The sequence below is a fragment of the Pituophis catenifer genome, unplaced genomic scaffold, assembly GCF_029215685.1.
Source record: "Pituophis catenifer annectens isolate HBS135680 unplaced genomic scaffold, rPitCat1.0.hap2 SCAF_6, whole genome shotgun sequence".
In the NCBI taxonomy this organism is placed as follows: domain Eukaryota; kingdom Metazoa; phylum Chordata; class Lepidosauria; order Squamata; family Colubridae; genus Pituophis; species Pituophis catenifer.
The window spans coordinates 67,213,760-67,233,312 of record NW_027256886.1 but is presented as its reverse complement, the minus strand read 5'-3'; the positions used below and the strand labels follow the sequence as shown (position 1 = coordinate 67,233,312).

General features: G+C 35.8%; 1 protein-coding gene across 1 annotated transcript in view; it reads left to right on the top strand.

Annotated features, from left to right (window-relative positions):
* Positions 1-19,261, top strand: part of HECTD2 (HECT domain E3 ubiquitin protein ligase 2) — a 46,923-nt gene extending 27,662 nt beyond the window's left edge. The window contains exons 11-21 of the mRNA XM_070945236.1: positions 523-619; positions 1,982-2,089; positions 3,016-3,148; positions 3,874-3,962; positions 6,726-6,884; positions 12,729-12,803; positions 16,382-16,469; positions 16,644-16,750; positions 17,514-17,629; positions 17,714-17,857; positions 18,579-19,261. Of these exons, the coding sequence (XP_070801337.1) occupies positions 523-619; positions 1,982-2,089; positions 3,016-3,148; positions 3,874-3,962; positions 6,726-6,884; positions 12,729-12,803; positions 16,382-16,469; positions 16,644-16,750; positions 17,514-17,629; positions 17,714-17,857; positions 18,579-18,699 (1,237 nt within the window). The 3' untranslated portion in view covers positions 18,700-19,261. The remainder of the gene's footprint in view (positions 1-522; positions 620-1,981; positions 2,090-3,015; positions 3,149-3,873; positions 3,963-6,725; positions 6,885-12,728; positions 12,804-16,381; positions 16,470-16,643; positions 16,751-17,513; positions 17,630-17,713; positions 17,858-18,578) is intronic.
* Positions 19,262-19,553: the final 292 nt, after the last annotated feature.

Below are 19,553 nucleotides of genomic sequence, written 5' to 3'. Positions count from 1 at the left end.
GCTAAGCAGTTAACTTCTTTTTTAAGTTGCTTTTTTAACATGGGTAATCGTCAACTTAACAACAGTTAATTTAGTGACCGTTAGAAGTTACAACTGAAAAAAGTAACTTATAATTGTTTTTCACACTTACGACCATTGCAGCATACCCATGGTCATGTGGTCAAAATTCAGATGCTTGGCAACTAACTCATATTTATGATAGTTGCAGGATACCGGAGTCATATGATCACCTTTTGGTGCCTTTCAACATGCAAAGTCAATGGGCAAACCAGATTAACAACTATGCTACTAATTTAACAACTGCAGTGATTCACTTAACAGCTATGGCAATAAAGGTCATAAAATGGGGAAAAGTCACTTAGCTGTCTCGCTTAGCAACAGAATCAATTAGCAATTGTGATCATAAATCAAAGATTACCTATATTTACCTACAGTAATTCAGTTTATTGTGTTTATATATTACTTCCATTAGTTTCTTTCAATATAAATATATACACATACGTGCAATATTTTGTCATTTAGGTTTTCCTTCTGTCAATATCCATTCATTATTTCTGTAGCAGCAAAAAAAGCTATAATTCAAAAGGATTCAGAACAACAAATGATAAATATTGCACGGGTAAGCATTCTTATTTATTAAATCAATTGTCTATTAAAATTGAAATAATGTCATTATAGATACTTTGTCTCTTCTTTTTAACTATATTTAGATTTCTGATACGATACAGCTTAAGTTATGCTTTAAGTTAACTGCAGAGTTGCTACGAGTTGGGCAACATATATATTTAATAAATCATTATCTACAACAATGTATTTGGGATGGTTTACTCTCTGTATAGAGCGGTGGGAACTCTTCCAGGTATCTTGGAATTTAAAATAATATCTGCTGCTTATTTGCTGAGCTCATTCCTACTAAAGCCAACAAGTATGATGAAACACTTGTAATATCAAAGAGGGAAGATATTTATCTAAAATAATTATGGAACAAACTGTAAAAGATTATGTTCTTTTTAAATGCCAGGGTGGAATGACTTTACCATTGCTAGAATTGTACTTTTACATGTACAGATAGATGTAACTATTCTTCACTTCAGTGTCCCTCTTTCCTACAGTGTATTATAAGATATGTGGGTGTAAGGATTGTAAGGAGGAGTTAATTGCTAGCAAATTCTGAAAGCTAAGTGTGGAGCATATTTTTAATTTCTGTATCAGTACTATAATTGCTGTCAAAACTATCCACAGAAGAAAGATGCCTATGTCACTGAATGCATACATTTATAGTTATTTGGTAATACGTTTCTATATCAAAAATTATTCCAATCAAATCCTATTGCTTAATTTAACATTATCCAAAATTAAGATCAGGCAGAAACATGTATAATTGGCATTAGTATTAGATATTTACCATATTTTTCAGAGTATAAGACACATCTTTTTCCCCCTAAAAGGGGGTGAAAATTTAGGTGCATCTTATACACCGAATGTAGCCCTGCCCACCCACTGGCCCCCACCCTTTGGCCTCTGCCTCGCAGCAGTTACCTCCTTACAAGCAAACAGTAAGAAAAAACAGTTCCTTTCAGTTTCAGCACAGCCTAATTAGCACAAGTTGATTGGATTGGCCTCCTGACTCTCAGCTGATTTACTCTCAGCTGTTTTGCTCAGGGCTCTGCTGCTTGCTGCAAAGAGGTAAATTGCTGGAGCAGATTTTTTTTCCTTGTGCTAATCAAGCTATGCTGAAAACAAAAATGAAAGTAAAGTAGGCTGTTTGCTGTTTGCTGCAACAAGGCAAAATTGCTCAGAGGCAGAGGGAGATTTCTTTTTCTTCTTTTCCTCATCAAAAAGGTAGATGCATCTTATACTCCGAAAAATACGGTAGGTTGTAAAAATTAGTTTACAGTATCATAGTATCTTTCATAATTCATAGAGGACAATATATGACCATTATTTTTTTCCTTCCACAACCACTTTGGATTTGGAACAGCAAAGCCTTGTCGATAAAGTATCTCGGAGGCAGAGACCTGATATGAATATGCTATTCCTAAATGTGAAAGTGAGAAGAATGCACCTAGTTAGTGATTCATTGGATGAGGTATGCAAAATGGGTTCTCTAAAAACTGTTGAAAAAAAAACAGTCTGATAGGTTCAGATTGATATCCTTGCCATATCCAAGTCATAAATCGTTTTGATTTGTCCACAGTTCCTAGTTCAGATATAATGGTCAACTATGCTGTGGTAAGTCCAGAAATCTTTATTTCTGGCCTTTGAGGACAGAAAGTAAATGATGGAGAAGAGACCATGTAAATCACAGTGTCATAGAACCCAAAGGGCACTTCAGGACCTCATGTCCAACTCTATGCCAAATGCAGAGTTCCAAATTAAATCATCCTCAGGAAGTGGCTGTCTAGCCTCTGCGTGAGCAGATCCCGGGAAGGGAAAATCATTACCTTCTCTGGGAATTGTTCCACTTTCTTTAAATCGCTTTCTTTATTAGGATTTTTATCTTAAAGTTCAACCAAAATCTGCCTTCCAATAATATTATGTCACATAGACAAAATAATGGAGAACAAGCTTTTTTTTTTTTTTTTTTGCATTATATTTGTTCAAGTACTTGATGAATGCAAATATACCCATGTTATCTTTCTTAAAGTTAAACATACTCTATTCCATTATTCTCTTTGTAAGGCTTAGTTTTCAATCTATTAAACATCTATTCCAATTTCTCTGTATATTTTTACAATATATATAAAAGAGGTGGGATATGAACTGTGCTAAATAAAGTAAAACTATTATTTCTACTAATAGAAATAGAAATTGTATAGAAAGATTAATGACACCCCTAATAGCTGAACCTTCTAAAACAAAAATTTGCTTTTCTTTACATTTGAGTGTTAGTTTGTATTATAAATGTTGCATTTATATTCCCTGTTCTCCAAAACAGTGTTCAAATAGCATTATTAACTTGTTTCATTTTATAAGATAATAGTTTTTAACTATTCACCATTTTGTTTTCAATAGCTCACAAGGAAGCAAGCGGATTTAAAAAAGAAATTAAAAGTTACATTTGTAGGAGAAGCTGGTCTTGACATGGGTGGCCTAACAAAAGAATGGTTTCTTCTTCTAATTAGGCAAATTTTTCAGCCAGACTATGGTGAGTTCTACTTAATGTTTAACCAAATAAGATAAAAATTAATGAATCCAAACTTGTTTGTTTGTGATGAAGTTTTAAACAAAGACCTTTAAGTCACCTAATTGTTTGTCTATCTATTGCACACTTGGATCATTTGTGATAGCCTTGTCCTGAATTCTCCCAATAACAGAGCCTTTTAGGGCCATACAAAGCATATCAGATTCTCTTTCTGGGTAGAGAATTGACAATTTCTCCTCAATTAATAGGGAAGCTCAAAGAAATTAAGAAATTCAGGACAAGATATTTAAAGTATGAAATAGTATTAATGGATAATTCTTCTTTGGAATGTTTTAAAGAATTATTATCACTATACCTATAATCATCATGTTATGCTTTACATTTAAGGAAATATACTGTATACACTGTATTTTATTAAATATTAATGTTACATTTCAATTGTTTTAACTATTTTACAAAACTGATATAAATTCTCAATTAAAAATGAAATTAGCATATGTTTTGTTTTCTCCAGCTGACCTATATTTCAGTATTTGAAATAAAACTAGTAATGCAATTTGTGAATAGAGAAATTATTCTTTTACTGTAATGATATAGGTATACATTTATTTAAAACCATTACTTGAACATTTTTGAGAGACAAGAATGAAAATTTTAGACATAGTTCACAGTATCTTTTGAGAACAGTAATATAATTTTATTTTAAAAACATTTATTCTCTCCTATAGGGATGTTTACATACCACAAAGATTCTCACTGTCATTGGTTTAGTAGTTTGAACTGTGATAATTACTCCGAATTCCGATTGGTTGGAGCTGTATCCTTTTTCTATCCACTAGAAGGTGCTGTATACACAGCTGATACCCCATAGTAAGATTCTTTGCATTTTTAATGTATTTTTTATTTTCATAGCATACATTTGACTGTATTTATAGATTTATGTACAGTGGAGATGAACAGTAGTTATGACAGAAAGTTTATTTATTTTCATATTTGACAGAATGGTTCAAATATGAAAATAAATAAATTATTTCGACAGAATTAGTTGCTGTTTACTGTCACAACTTATTAATAAAGGAAGATTATATGCACAAATTAATATGTTCAAATAGAAGAGTTCTGTATTCAGTATTGAGTGATGGCCAGATTCTAGACCCAAATACTTTTAAAAAGTTGTTTGCAGGACTTGAGGATTATAGAACTAATACATATAGGTAGTCCTCATTTAGCAGCCACAATTGGGACCAGCAACTCTGTCATTAAGCAGAGCAGTCACTAAATTAATCTGCAATTGTGCTTATTATCTTACTTCAAATTTTCTTTGTTTTACAGAAGGCTGTAAATGAGAGAATTGATCACAAAGTTACTTTTCCATCACTGTTGCAACTGCAAAAAGTCATTAAATGAAGCAGTCGCTCAATAAGCCCTACCTCTAGTTATACCTTTGCTTGAAATGTCTTAATTTAAGAGTGCAAAAATAAGGATCATATGTTTAAATCCCATTTTAAAAAATTATTATTTCACATACAAAAAAGGATGCAGCCTTCTTCAGTGCCACATATTGATTTGTCATGGTGGGGATTGAACTTGGTCGCAAAAAATAAAACCTTACTGAGGAGGAATTTTTTGAATAAAATTTAAATTTGCATGGTTATAATGCTGATATGTCAATATAATAGCCAAAAAAGCAGTTGTTTAAGTGCAATAGATTACACATGTGTTTTTGTGTGCCTTTAAGTCAGTCTTGGCTCTGAAGACTGTCTGGACAAGTCCCTGCAGTTTTCTTGGTAGCATTTTCAGAAATGGTTTTGCCATTGCCTTTTTTATTGTGGGCTGAGAAATGTGACTGGCTCAAAGTCTTGCAGCTGGCTTTGTGCCTAAAGTGGAACTAGAACGCATAGTCTCCCTGTTTCTAATCTCTGTGCCAAACTGGCCCATAGATTACATATATGCATTAACAAATAATATTTTGTTGTTTAATAATCTAGCTATGAGTATTTCTTTCTCCCATAAAAAGGCCTATTCACATATGGTGTATGTAAGCAGATAATCTTTAACAGAATCAATTTAGGGCATGTCAACATTCTAAAACAGCTACTTATCTTGATTTTCCAACCACTGATCAATTAAAGAATTCCTTCAGCTACTTGAAAAGATACATTTTTAAAAAAAAATTATCTATTTGTTAAATATTTATGCCGCTCATCTCACTGTCGAGCAACTCTGGGTGGCTTACCACATCATAAAACTGCAATACAAAACAATTAGAACATGAAAACGTTAAAATGTGAATCATTAACCAAAAAACTGGATAAGAAAGGAAACAATACATAAACAGAGTGGAAGTGGGATCTTCTTTTTAACCACCTCCAGGGTGGGCCACAAGCCAATCAGCAGATCTAGGTTTTCAGGCATTTTCTGAAGGCAAGAGGGTGGAGGCATATCTCACTTAAAGCAGCACAGTGTTCCAGAGTGGGGGAACCATGGCAAAAAAAAAGGCTCTTTTTCTAAACTCCACCAACTAAAATTCCTTTCCTGACTGCATCCATAGCATACTCCTGCCAGAGCAAGTGGGCCAGGCCAATCTCATTGGGGTGAGACAGATCCTCAGGTAGCCTTGACCCCATGCCATAAAGGCTTTTAAGGTAAGAACCAACATTAGATGTGTTAATGGACCATTCCTAGGGGCTCCTAAAACTGTCTGCGGCGTGTGCCCCCCCCCATGAGTCGGGCCCTGAATAATCTGAGTCAGGTCCATAGCTGCCATGGAAGCCATGAACTCCCGAACCACCCCCGACGCCGCACCCAGGGATGGCAGATTGAACAATAAGTCTGGGAAACTGCACCACCAGCCCCGAGACGGCGTCGAGTAGTCCGGGCAGGGCTGTTGATACGCAGCTGGGAGACAGGTACGCAATCAACAAGCCCCCAACTATCTTAACATCACTAACTTTTTTTGCACTGTACATGACTATTTCGCTGGAATTTCAATTAAGAAAAAAATCTGGAATGTACTTTTTTTTTTTTAAAGAAATGTACCTGTTTTTCTTTGGTTATAAAATAATGTGTTGGTAGTTTTTCCATTTTACAAACATGGTTAAATAATTTTACTTCATATTTATTACCGAAATACACTATATAAGAATAGACACAGGAAATATTGTTGCAGTTATGAACATATCCCTAGTGTTTCTATGAGATGTACCAATTTTCTACAGCAGGCATTTGATATGTTGCACCCAGATGATATGTTATATGCAGACCTTGTTTGCTTATATATTAGGGTACCAGGATCTATGGTATTTTTGGCAACATTTTGGAAATGGCTTGTTTCTTTCTGGGATTATTTTTTGAAAATAATTCTTATGATAGGGTGGAATTCCATGGTTTATTAATAAGCTTGTTGGTGGATTATTTGTTATAGAAATTAGATTACATTTAGATGCAGTGTCAGTATTCTAAATATGTAATATTTTTATCATCCCTGTTTAATATGTGCATTATGTCATATAACATTAATAAAACTGATAGTATGCCCTAAAATGAGAACATGATATTAAACTTAACATTCATTATCCAGCTTATGGGACTAGCTGTCTATAATAGTATCACACTGGATATTCGATTTCCACTGTGCTGCTACAAAAAATTACTTAGTCCTCCCATTGTACCATGTGACCTGAATACACCTGTAGGAATTGGTAATGTTACTATTGATGACCTGTGTCGGGTTATGCCGGTAGGTATAAGAGTTATTTTGAAATGTCAACTTTTTTTTAGTACAGTATTGGTGGTTTGACTGCATAATTTCAGATTGTGTTTATAGAGCAGAAAATATTATTGTACTTTATAAAGTTCCTGTTTATCATTAGCAGATTCATGCATTGTTATAAAGCCCAGAAATAGCATATATTTTACATCAGTGATAACAGGTAATGCTTCACCTCTGCTTTGTTTATACTGTGTGTGTTGGTGTTATATTTGCTGTATATGTTACTTTTTTTTTTTGTTTTAGTTCGAAATCAAACAGCCATTTCTATTTCTGGTGCATGATTAAAATTATCCATTTTAACAAATATAGCATTATTGTAAGTAAGCACAAAATGCAATCTTTAAAAAAGAAACTCAGTTGTAACTTACTTTAGGATACATTGTACTCAAATACTATTCACATGAACAATTACACTAATGTTCATAACTGACACATATTTATAAAGAGAATATTTATAGCTCAAGATTGACATGAGGTCCTTGGTGCTCTCTGAGCTTGCTTGTTTTCTTGCAGATGTTTCATTACCCAACTGCATTACCTAACTACCTACTTTCAATTTGATGGACATATTTACTGTATCAACAAATTAAAAGGTCACCTATGGAATCACTTCTTTCAGGACTTACAGCAGAGGTCATCATGCAACATCTAGAAGCCATAGCACTTCCACAAATACAACCAAATACACAAATACAACAAGTACACAAATACAACAAGAGCCTTGGTGGCACAGCAGACTAAATTGCTGTTAAATAGCATCAGCTGCCTGCAATTATTGCAAGTTCAAATCTCACCAGGCTCAAGGTTGACTCAGCCTTCCATCCTTTCGAGGTAGGTAAAATGAGGACCCAGTTTGTGGGGGCAATAAGCTGACTTTGTATAAAAAAGAACACCGCTTGGGGGGGGGGGCAAAAGCCCTACTAAGCAGGTATTTATTTTATTTTATTTATTTATTTATTTATTTATTTATTTATTTATTTATTATTCAAATTTCTATACCGCCCTTCTCCTTTCGGACTCAGGGCGGTGAACAGCCAAGATAAAAACATCTATACATAACATCACAGTTAAAAATAAAGTTAAAATAATTTATAAATTTGGCCCATAATTTAAAACTTGTCAATTAAAATCAATATTAAAATTTTAAAACTAACCCTAAAATCAAGACAGACTGGCTAACTGAAAAAAATAAGTTTTCAGGGCCCGACGAAAAATCCGGAGGTCGGAGATTACTCGTATCTCTGGGGGTAGATTGTTCCATAGGGTAGGTGCCACCACAGAGAAGGCTCTCCTCCTGGGGGTCCTCAGCCGGCATTGTCTGGCCGACGGCACCCTGAGGAGGCCCTCTCTGTGGGAGCGAACCGGCCGGTGGGAGGCTATTGGTGGCAGAAGGCGGTCCCGTAAGTATCCTGGCCCTAAGCCATGGAGCGCTTTAAAGGTGATCACCAACACCTTGAAGCGCACCTGGAAGTCCACCAGAAGCCAATGCAGCTCGCGCAGGAGAGGAGTCACATGGGAGCGCCCCGTCGCTCCCATAATCCCCCGCGCAGCCGCATTCTGCACCAGTTGAAGCCTCCGGGTGTACCCCAAGGGTAGCCCCATGTAGAGAGTGTTACAATAGTCCAGACGAGAAGTGACGAGTGCTTGAGTGACCGTGCGTAGGGAGTCCTGGTCCAGAAAGGGGCGCAACTGGCGTATCAGGTGAACCTGACAAAAAAGCCCCCCTGGCCATGGCTGTCATATGCCCTTCTAAAGACAGCCGCGCATCCAGGAGGACACCCAAGTTGCGGGCCCTCTCTGTGGGGGCCAATGATTCGCCCCCAATAACCAGCGATGGCGTCAGCTGGCTATACTGGGACGCCGGCAGCCACAGCCACTCGGTCTTGGAAGGGTTGAGTCGAAGCCTGTTTCTCCCCATCCAGACCCGCACGGCCTCCAGGCACTGGGACATCACTTCCAAGGCATCATTGGGATGGTCTGGGGTGGAAATGTACAGCTGAGTATCATCAGCGTACTGATGGAACTCCACCCCAAAACCACGGATGATCTCACCCAGCGGCTTCACATAAATGTTGAACAGAAGGGGCAAGAGGACCGACCCTTGCGGCACCCCACAAACAAGGCACCTTGGGGTCGACCGCTGCCCCCCTGTCAACACGGATTGCGACCGGTCGGAGAGATAGGAGGAGAACCACCGCAAAACGGTGCCCCCGTATATACAAATGTATGAAGGCTATTGCTTAATGCATTGTAAGACGCCCTGAGTCTCCAGAGAAGGGTGGCATATAAATTGAACCAATAAATTGAACCAATAAATAAATCAAAAATATCAATCAGATATGTAGATGACACCTTTACCACAATAAAAAAGGCCAATTAGAGAACACCCACAGAACCATCAATAACATTTTTAAAGGAATCCAGTTTACTAGAGAAGAAGAAAACAATAACTCACTACCTTTCCTGGATATCCTGATCAGCAGATACCAAAAAACAAACTAGAAATGCAAGTCTACAGAAAAACCCAGCCTAACTAGGTGCTCCACTATCAAAGCAACAACCCAACCTCCCACAAGAGAAATTTAACAGATTAACAGAGTTGAAAGGGACATTATAGGTAATCTAGTCCAACCCCCACTCAAGTAGGAGATCCTACACCATTTCTGACAAATTGCAGCCCAATCTTTTCTTGAAAGTCTCAAGTGATGAAGCTCCCACAACTTCCGAAGGCAAGCTGTTCCATTGGTTGATTGTTCTCACTGTCAAAAAGTTCCTCCTCATTTCTAAGTTGAATCTCTCCTTGGTCAGTTTCCATTCATTATTCCTTGTCTGGTCTTTAGGTGCTTTGGAAAAGAGCTTGATCCCTTCCTCTCTGTGGCAGCCCCTCAAGTATTGGAAGACGGCTATCATGTCTCCCCTGGTCCTTCACTAGACTAGCCAAGCCCAGTTCATGTAATCGTTCTTCATATGTTTTAGTCTCCAGTCCCCTAATCATCCTGGTTGCTCTCTGCATTTTTTTCTAGAGTCTCAACATCTTTTTTATAATGTGGTGACCAAAAGTGGATGCAGTACTCTAGGTGTGGTCTTACTAGGGCTTTTTAGAGTGGTATTAGTAGTACCTCACTTGATCTTGATTGTATCCCTCTGTTAATGCAATTTAGGATTGTGTTGGCTTTTTTAGCTGCCGCTGCACACTGCTGGCTCATATTTAGCTGATTGACCACTAAGACTCCAAGCTCCCTCTCACAGTCACAGCTATTAAGGCTGGTTTCCCCCAATTTATATGTGTGCTTTTGGTTTTTCTTACCTAAGTGTAAGTTGCGTAAGGACTTTATTTAGATGACCCCAAACACACTGCAGCAATCCAGAACAGCATGAAAAGGAAATAGAGCGTCTATATAACATATTCAAACAAAATGGATATCTATGCAACTTCATCAAAAAGTCCCTGATCACTCAACCCAATACAGCACAACCAATGCAAACCCTAAAAAGAATTGGACTGCCATGCATCAAGAATATCTCAGGAACCACCAACAGACTACTACAACTTCATGGTATCAGCATAGCATACATGCCAACCAAAACCCTTCAAAACATCCACCAGCACTGGCAGGGCAAGTCACCAGAATATAAACTGACAGCAAACCACACTCCTCACTAGCACTGATCATTTGGATAATGAAATGTCTGCAAGAAAACAAGCAAGCTCAGAGAACATCAAGGACTCCTCATGACACATATTTTATCTAGAAATGTCTTCAAATAACTACCAGTATATAATATTTGCAACTGAATCATGAACAAGTTACAATTCTAAACTATTTTTTTCATGTTGAGAAAGTGTCAGGCAATTTAAGATTCTGTGATGCTCAGTTGATGATAGCTCTTTCACACATGTAAGCAATCATCTGATGTTTTGCCAAAAATTGAACTACTCATACATTATAACAGGGTAATAAAAACATGGGCTTTTTCCCTTTCAGCATAATTCCTGGAGAGGAACTATGAGCACTTTCAGTAACAGGAGATACATGATTCCACTCTTTTACAGATTAGGGGGCTCCTTTGGTAATCAGTTTAGGAATGTTGCACTGGCTCTGAATAAACTCAAGAAATTTGGTGCCTCCAGGATTATACAGTAGTCATTTTAATTTCCTACTAAATTGTCAACACATAGTATTCTAAATTTCAGATCATATACAAGTAACAATATAAAATCAGCATTAAAGAAATATGGCAATGAAAGAGTCCACTCTGATTGCCATGTACATGTGTAGGTTCAACATAAAACCCTTTCTTAATGTAATGTCACAAAACAAACCTAACCATTTTTGCAGGAGCTGAACAAATACCTAAGATCTACTTTCAATATATTAGGTATCAGAAACAACATTTAGTAATCCTGTCCAAGAGGCTTTATCATCCACCTCAGGAAAACATTTGCCATTGAGCACATAATGTGCAATTAGGATGATTTGGAATGAAAGGGTTGCCGATGGTCCATTCCAATACTGTATTTACAGAAAGCTGTTAATGTTTAGAGCTAGCAATTCTGTGCTGCAAAACTGAATAATCACTACATGGCAGCAATCAGATATAGAATACACTCGTTTCTTACTTTCATCAAATGGCAGTCTAGATCTAAAGCAGCCTAGATTTATACCCTAGCATTCTTTGAATTGTTGGGATTTGACAGCATTAAAATATGTCAAACAAATTAATTACTATTCTTGATTTTAATAAAAATGCTGCATTTTTAAAGCTCCATAGGAGAAATCCTATTCTCAGGAGCCTGAGTGGCGTAGGAGGCTATGCCTCCTACTAAGGCAGCATTTAACATCCAGCTGCCTGCAATTACTGCGAATTCAATTCTCACCAGCTCAAGGTCGACTCAGCCTTCCATCCTTTCTAAGGTGGGTAAAATGAGGACCTGGTTTGTGGGGGCAGTAAGCTGACTTTGTATAAAATATACAAAAGTATGAAGGCTATTGCTTAACGCATTGTAAGCCGCCCTGAGTCTCCGGAGAAGGGCGGCATATAAAAATAAATAAATAAATAAAAAATAATGTTTTATGAAAGCTATAATACTTGGGCAACTAGGTCTGGACTGCAAAAAACTTGATGGTCAACAAATGGCAGTAAAGTTAAATTTTCTGTATCTCTTTGTTGCTATCTTGTGGTCATCAGAACTTCGTGCAGCCCAGATCTTGTATCCTCAAAGAAGCATTTGTTATTAAAATAAGGAGTTTATGGAGTGTTCATTTTTAAAATAAGAAAACATAATGGAAATGTATTTAAATAGGTAATTGGGAGCAGAGGTATTTTCATTGGGTTTTTCTGCATGGGTTGATGTTCAAAACTTCCCAGAGCTGCTGGGAACTGAGCAGCATATAAATTTAATACATTATGGTTCATCACATCATCAGCCAAATGTTTGGACTGGATTTGGCATTTTTATCCACCTGCCATGTCCTTCCCAAGGAGAGATAGGCAGATGTTTTATGCAGTTTTACATACATCCTGCGATGATGCCTTTCATACCATCAAACAATAGGTGTTATCTGTATATAGTATTAGTTGTGTAGGAACTAATGTGTACACTAAATATACAATAAATTTCCACTTTTTTACTTTTACAAAACATTGATTCAGAAAGTAAAAATGGGTGGCCTTCACTAACCCATTTGAAAAGGAAATTTCTGATATGAAATGCTTGTGGCTACTCAGGTGATCTACATAACATTTCTAGGATTCATAAGGAAAGAAGGACATTCTGTGTATTTTAATTTTCAAAAAAATTTCTTACAGGAGTTAGCTCATGGATTAAATGAGCTGCTATCCTATGAAGGGAATGTTGAAGAAGACTTTTATTCAACCTTCCAGGTATATTAATAAAATCAGAATGCTTGAGTTGGAAGGAATCTAACAGGTTATAACTACCGTGTTTCCCCGAAAATAAGACCTCCCCAAAAAATAAGACCTTCCCAAAAATAAACCCTTCCCCGAAAATAAGCCCTTAATGAAAATATTTAAGCGCATGTGCAGTCTGTCCCTGCCATTTCCTCTGGTTAGGATTAGGGAGACAGAACTGGAAATCAGGTAAGATGGAAAGAGGAGCCCCATCTTGCTCCACACGTCCCAAAATAATAAGATCTCCCCAAAAATAAGGCCAAATGCTTATTTTGGGGTTCAAAAAAATATAAGACAGGATCTTATTTTGGGGAAAACACGGTATATAATTATCTATTATATAATTGTCTAATCCAGCCCCCTTGCTAAATTCAGGGATCCATTAAATTGTTCCCTCCATTATACATTATTGTAAATTATATTAATATTATTTTGGAAAACACTTCTGTATTATTTCTGACAACAGCAGCATTTAATTAGCTTAAGAATAAAGATGGAAATGAAAACTGTCATTCAAAATATACTCCCATTGTCCAAAATTCTATATTATCCAAATTTAGTTTTTCCCATATTCCCAAGCGATTTATTACAATCATTTAGAATATTTTGGCTATTAATCTTTCTTTTTAGCTTCTTGCTTTTTATCCTTTCTTCATTAAGCTGGGGGCAGCAAGTCAGCCAAAATTATTTAATGATTTCAGATTTTATTTTAGTCTGGTTGGCTGCATTCAATTTTTAATCATTCCATCTTTCACTAAGCTCTTGAAAGGCATTATAGCCTCTACTTACTGTCCATTTACAGCTCAGAACACCTTTTCCATGAAATAAATGTTAGTGCAAATACCATTTTAAGAATTGAAAAATAATTGTAGCTACAGCCAAGGAATACCTTGTTTGTATGTAAATGAGTTTTAATTTCTCTTAGAATTAATAGAAATGTACACATTTACCAAATCTCATATGAACTGACTGAAAGGCTTAACATTCTGACAGAAATTCTGAGTAACACATTTTTTCTTTGTACATAGGCACAAGTGGTCCTTGGCTTACAACCATTCAATTAGTGGCTACTTGAAGTTACAAAGGCATTGAAAAAGTGACTTATGACTGTTTTCACACATAACCGTTATACGATCTCTGTGATCATGTGATCAAAATTTTGATGTTTGGCAACATGCATGTACTTATAATGGTTTCAGTGACCTGGGATCATGTTATCCCCCTTTTAACCTTCTGACAAGCAAAATCAATGGGGAAGCCAGATTCACTTAATGTGTTACTAAGTTAACAACTGCAGAAATTCACATAACAACTATGGCAAGAAAGATTGTAAAATGGGGCAAAACTCACTTAACAACTGCCTTGCTTAGCAATGGAAATTTGGGGGCTCAATTGTTGTAAATCGAGGACTACCTGTATTACATTTATATCAGGGGTGGGTTCTACTTACCTTTACTATCGGTTCGCAACGGGAGCACATGTGCGTGCTCGCTTTGCTCACGTGCACGCACTTCTGCGCATGCGTAGATCGTCCATTGTGACATCCAGGCGGGTGGGCAGAGCCTCCCATCGCTTTTACCAACAGTTCGCAAGAACTAGACAGAACCGGAAGCAACCCACCACTGATTTATATTCTACTTTTTCTTAAGGGGCTGATTGCCTTTTTTTTTTATAACAAAAGTTTTTTATTTTTTATATTCAAACAACCAAACACTACACAATCAATTATCATACTTCATTTTCTCCCCACCCAACCCCCCTCTCCCATTCCCCTTCCCCATTCCCCCCCCGACTTCCCAGAGCAAAAACAGGATATAGCATTTAACAAACATATGCTAAAATATGCTAACTATTACAGAATTCAAAACTCTCTCACACTTGTTAACTCCCCTTTTAAAAATTATACTTCAACCTTCCTTTTATAAATTCTCTTATCACATTTCACATTTATAAAAAAAAGGAAAAAAAACCATAATCTTATTTTAAACATTTTAAAATCTCTTAATACATTAGCAGAACATTCTCCAAAATATAAGTTTCAAAACTTTCAAAAAGTTATCCATTAAATTTTAAGTTATCCACCTTTAAACTTCAATACTTTAAAACTACAATAAAATTCAGAAAGTTATTCAACTTTAATTAAATCTTTTAACATCATGAGACAATCTCCAAAATATGACCAGTCTTTCTTTCTTTCTATATTTTTTCCAGTTCTTCTTCAATAATACTTTCTTCTTCAGCATTGCTCCTCCCCCTGCTTTTATTTTCAAAAATTTTTGGGTTTGAAATTGTAGTTGGTGTGTTTTTGGAATTTGTTCTCTTCTTGGGGTTGTTTCCTTTAATTTGAAGCCCCCATTTCTACTCTTCCTGCATTTGTAGTCCATCAGTTTGTTCCTTATATATTGATTCTGTCTGTAGAGCCAAAACTTGTCAAAATATTTATCAACCTGCAGGAAAGAGTCTTCTTGCTGTTTCTCAATTAATTGAATGGAAGCCTCTTCCAGAACCTCTGTTTTCGGTACAATAACCTCCATTTTAGCCCCAACAATGTCTCTTTTATCCTCCAAAGGCACATTATCCTGATTAATTTCTTCCTCTTTTCCAGACAGCAAGTCATTATTATTCTCCAATTTAAAATCTTGAATAGTTCTTTTAATTATCTGTCTTATCTCAACAGCAAAAGATTTTAAAAAATATTTTAAGTCCTTCGCAGTCACTATTTATAAGTTTGCTGACTCATATAATCCATCTTTAATTTCAGCCATTTTTCAATTGTCTCTTTATGTTTGTATTAATTCGGCTATCAGGTCATTAACTCCAATTATTTCCACGCAAATTAAGGATGTAAGTTAGTTAAAATCAATACCACAGTCTTTTCCATTCCACTTCCACTTTAAATCTTTTTCTTGAATAACCCGATAGCTCTAACAATGTTACTGATGTTAACAAGGACTTTCACTTATAAGTTTCATTTTCACGCCCTAAGGCGCCATCTTTCCCCTTTTAAACGGAGTTAACATACAATACTTGCATTTTTAGTCTCCTGGATTAACTCTGCCAGCATCCAAAATCCAAAATCCAAATTCTTTATAATCTTTCTAGTTGCTTTGCTGGTGTGGTCGCGACGCTTCGGTCTGCTTATTTTTAAGCAGACTCATCCCGGCTCCAGAGCTCTGAAGGGCTTTCAGGGAGCTCTCACCCTGCAAACCCCAGGCTTAAAAAAAAAAAGCCTGGAGGTCTAGGGGAGCTCTACCCAGACCCTTCTGCTCTTCTCTCCCCCTTTTCCCTGGGGGAGAGTTTTTAAGCCGCTAGACAGCTGATTTTCGCTGTTCTAGCGGCTATACCGAGTCACGGGGCTGGAGCTCCTAAAAGGAGCTCTGTCGGCGTTTCGCGGAGCCACCGGAAGTCATCTTCTGATTGCTTTTAACCTCCCAGCAATATTGTGAAGGGAAAAAGAATATTGGCCAAAATAATTAGCAGATTTAATTTCCAATGGGGTATTCCAATCTTAGTTTGTCACTGCATTTCACTAGAATATCTTGTTTTATCAGGTTTTTCAAGAGGAATTTGGCGTCATAAAGTGTTATGACTTAAAGCCTGGCGGAGATAAAATACCAGTTACCAATGAAAATAGAAAAGGTATAGTATAATATAATATAAAAATTATTTGAATTAATTTGAGCTGTTTTCAAAATTACATCTGATAATAATGCACTAATTTTAAATACTGAATATTAGAGTTTCAAATCCACTGCAGTAAACACCTGTGATTAATACTGGCTAAAAGAAAATCTGAACTATTTTCTTTTTCAGAGTATGTGCAGCTTTATGTAGACTTTCTTCTCAATAAATCAATCTACAAACAGTTTGCTGCATTTTATTATGGATTTCACAGTGTCTGTGCTTCCTATGCATTGATGGTAAGAATAAAAAAATATTGAACAGAAAGTTAAAATGTGGTATGTTTTGGAGAATACCTATACATACATATAGTCCTTGACTTATGACATGTCATTTAGCGACCATTCAAAGTTTAAAACTCCCCCCAAAGGTACTTTCAGTCTGGTTCTGAAGTTCTGATAGACGGGGAAATTAGTATACATTACTTGAATGTTCACCTTAGAAAACCCTGGTTAAATTACTGCTGTAGGAAAGATACGCTTACAGGGAAAAAATGAAAAGCTTGTCATTTTGTAAAGTATGATTTTTTTTTTCAGTGTAGATGTTACTTACTCTTGCTCTAACCACAATTGCCAAAAGAAAACAAATTGATGATTAATCTATTTATATAACTAAGAAACATAAGATTGTATTTACTGGTAAGTCTTTAGCAGTGAGTGTAACTAGATTAGTTTAAATCTAGCATACTGGAGTGTAAAGCTACTGGTAAGATTGCACTGAAGAAATTTTGATTATAAGCAACTTTGAATTTGACAAATATTGTATCTTTGTTTAATTAATAATTATTTTATTCATGTAACCAGAATTTAAATCCAGTGTTACGAAATTTTATATTTAGCCTGAACCTTAATTTAATAATAATTTTTGCTGGTGTTATCTATATTTTCCTTGTTTTCCCTATAAGGTTGCCTTTTGTTAAGTCTGAAATGAAAGATTAAGAAAACTCAAATACTACAAAAGAAAAATATTCACCCAGTTTATACAATCCATTTTATTTTGCAGCTGCTTCATCCTGAAGAAGTTGAAATTCTGGTATGTGGAAGTCCTGAGTTGGATATGCATGCTCTCCAGAAACACACACAGTATGATGGCTATCAGAAAACTGATCTTACTATCCGGTATTTTTTTTTCTTTAACTCTTTAATCAAAAATATAGAAACTGATTTTGAGTTGGAACTGACACTGTTTTGTATAAAATTCAGGAATTTCTGGGAAGTAGTACTCGAATTTCCTCTTGAACTTCAAAAAAAGCTTCTACATTTTGCTACAGGAAGTGACAGAGTACCCGTAGGAGGAATGGGAGACCTTAATTTTAAAATTTCAAAGAGTGAAGCATCCACAAACTGGTAAAAACTTTGGCTTATACTGTTATTATTCTGGCTTGTAATCAGATATTACAGAATGAAATTAATGCATGTAAGCCAGTGAGGAGTCATTGAAAGTGTTGCTTGCTTACTTCCTATCTGGACATCTTTAAATGGCCCAGGCCCCCGGTCAAATATTTAAAACTGTTTATTAGGAATTCACTAAAAATAAATGAAAGCAAAAAAAATGTTCAAGGGCCAAGACCCAATTCATTCTGCTCCTCTCTCCTACTCAATCCTTCCACAAAAGTGGATTGAAAAGTGGATCCCCTTATTCTCCACCGCTAAATCAAAAATAGGGTTAGTACCATCTCAGCAAATGTGATGATGCCAAAATGTTGACATGGGCAGGTTACTCCATAAATGTCATGATTACACTTGTACAGGTATCCTGTTGCCTGATGCAAGAGTAAAAGTCTCATGACTGCACATTGATGAAATCATGCACATCTTGTCCTTTGCTCCCCATTGCAATTGACCATGATTAGGGGATCCATCATAATATTTAGCTACTCCCCGGTATCAGGAGGGTTGAAGTAAAATTATACTGAACTGCTAAACATTGTACGCTTCAGAGCTGTCAGTTGCTGGTAAAGAAATTCTACTTCTGTTCTATGAGCATTCATCCTTTGTTGTCACGTCTTAATATAGACATCTAAATTATTTAGTATTTAATGTGCATATATTCTTTTTTATATTTTAGGTTACCTATTGCCCATACTTGCTTCAACCAGCTCTGCCTGCCTCCATACAAGACAAAAAAGGAACTGAAGCAAAAGTTGACAATTGGGATTTCAAATGCAGAAGGCTTTGGTTTAGAATAAGACAACTTTTAAAAAGCATAGCGGATGTAGCACCTGCTTTCTACTGTGCCTTTAAAGCTTCTTATGTTTCAATCTCTCAATACTGTGACAGTCTTACTTAGAACTGTGTGAACTGTTGTTGTTTTTTAAGGAGTGCATTCTTTTTTCTGTATAGAAATATGTTTAGTCTTTCTTATAGAAATTTTGTATAAAAGTCTTAATCTTTGCAACCTGTCAGAACTATCAAATATATGATGCTATACAGTCATCTAATCTAAGATAGACAACCATCAAGAATTAATCTCTATCACCTCAAATTGTTTGCACTACAGGGATGAGGTTCAGAGTAAATTATTATTGCTCACAATTGGTATAGTTTATATGCACTATATTCCAGTGGGAAGTGCAATATAGAAATTGTATTCTTCATGATCAGTTAAGCTTATTTTCAATTAATAACAAATTGTAACTTATTTATCTGAGACAATTGAAACAAATAATGTTTTAAAAATATATTAAATATTATTTTGATTTTCCTTTTCAGAATAAATTATTAATTTAAGATCATGTAAATAATTGCCCACAGGCCAATATGTTTTTGATAATACCATTTACAGATAAAGATTTATTTTTACAGGGTTTCCAGTGTTAAATATTCAAGATTTTTACAATTGAACAGAACTGATTGTATAAGAATACAAAGGCTGCTATCTTACCATCTTAAATTTATCTAGATTTAATGGACCAACTGTAACTTTTAAATTGCATGTATATGATACCAGATTGATAGATTTGGCTAGTATGTGTTTATAACTCCAATTTAAACAAGAAGATTGAATGTTTAATAATACAAATTTGGATTTGTTACTTGATTA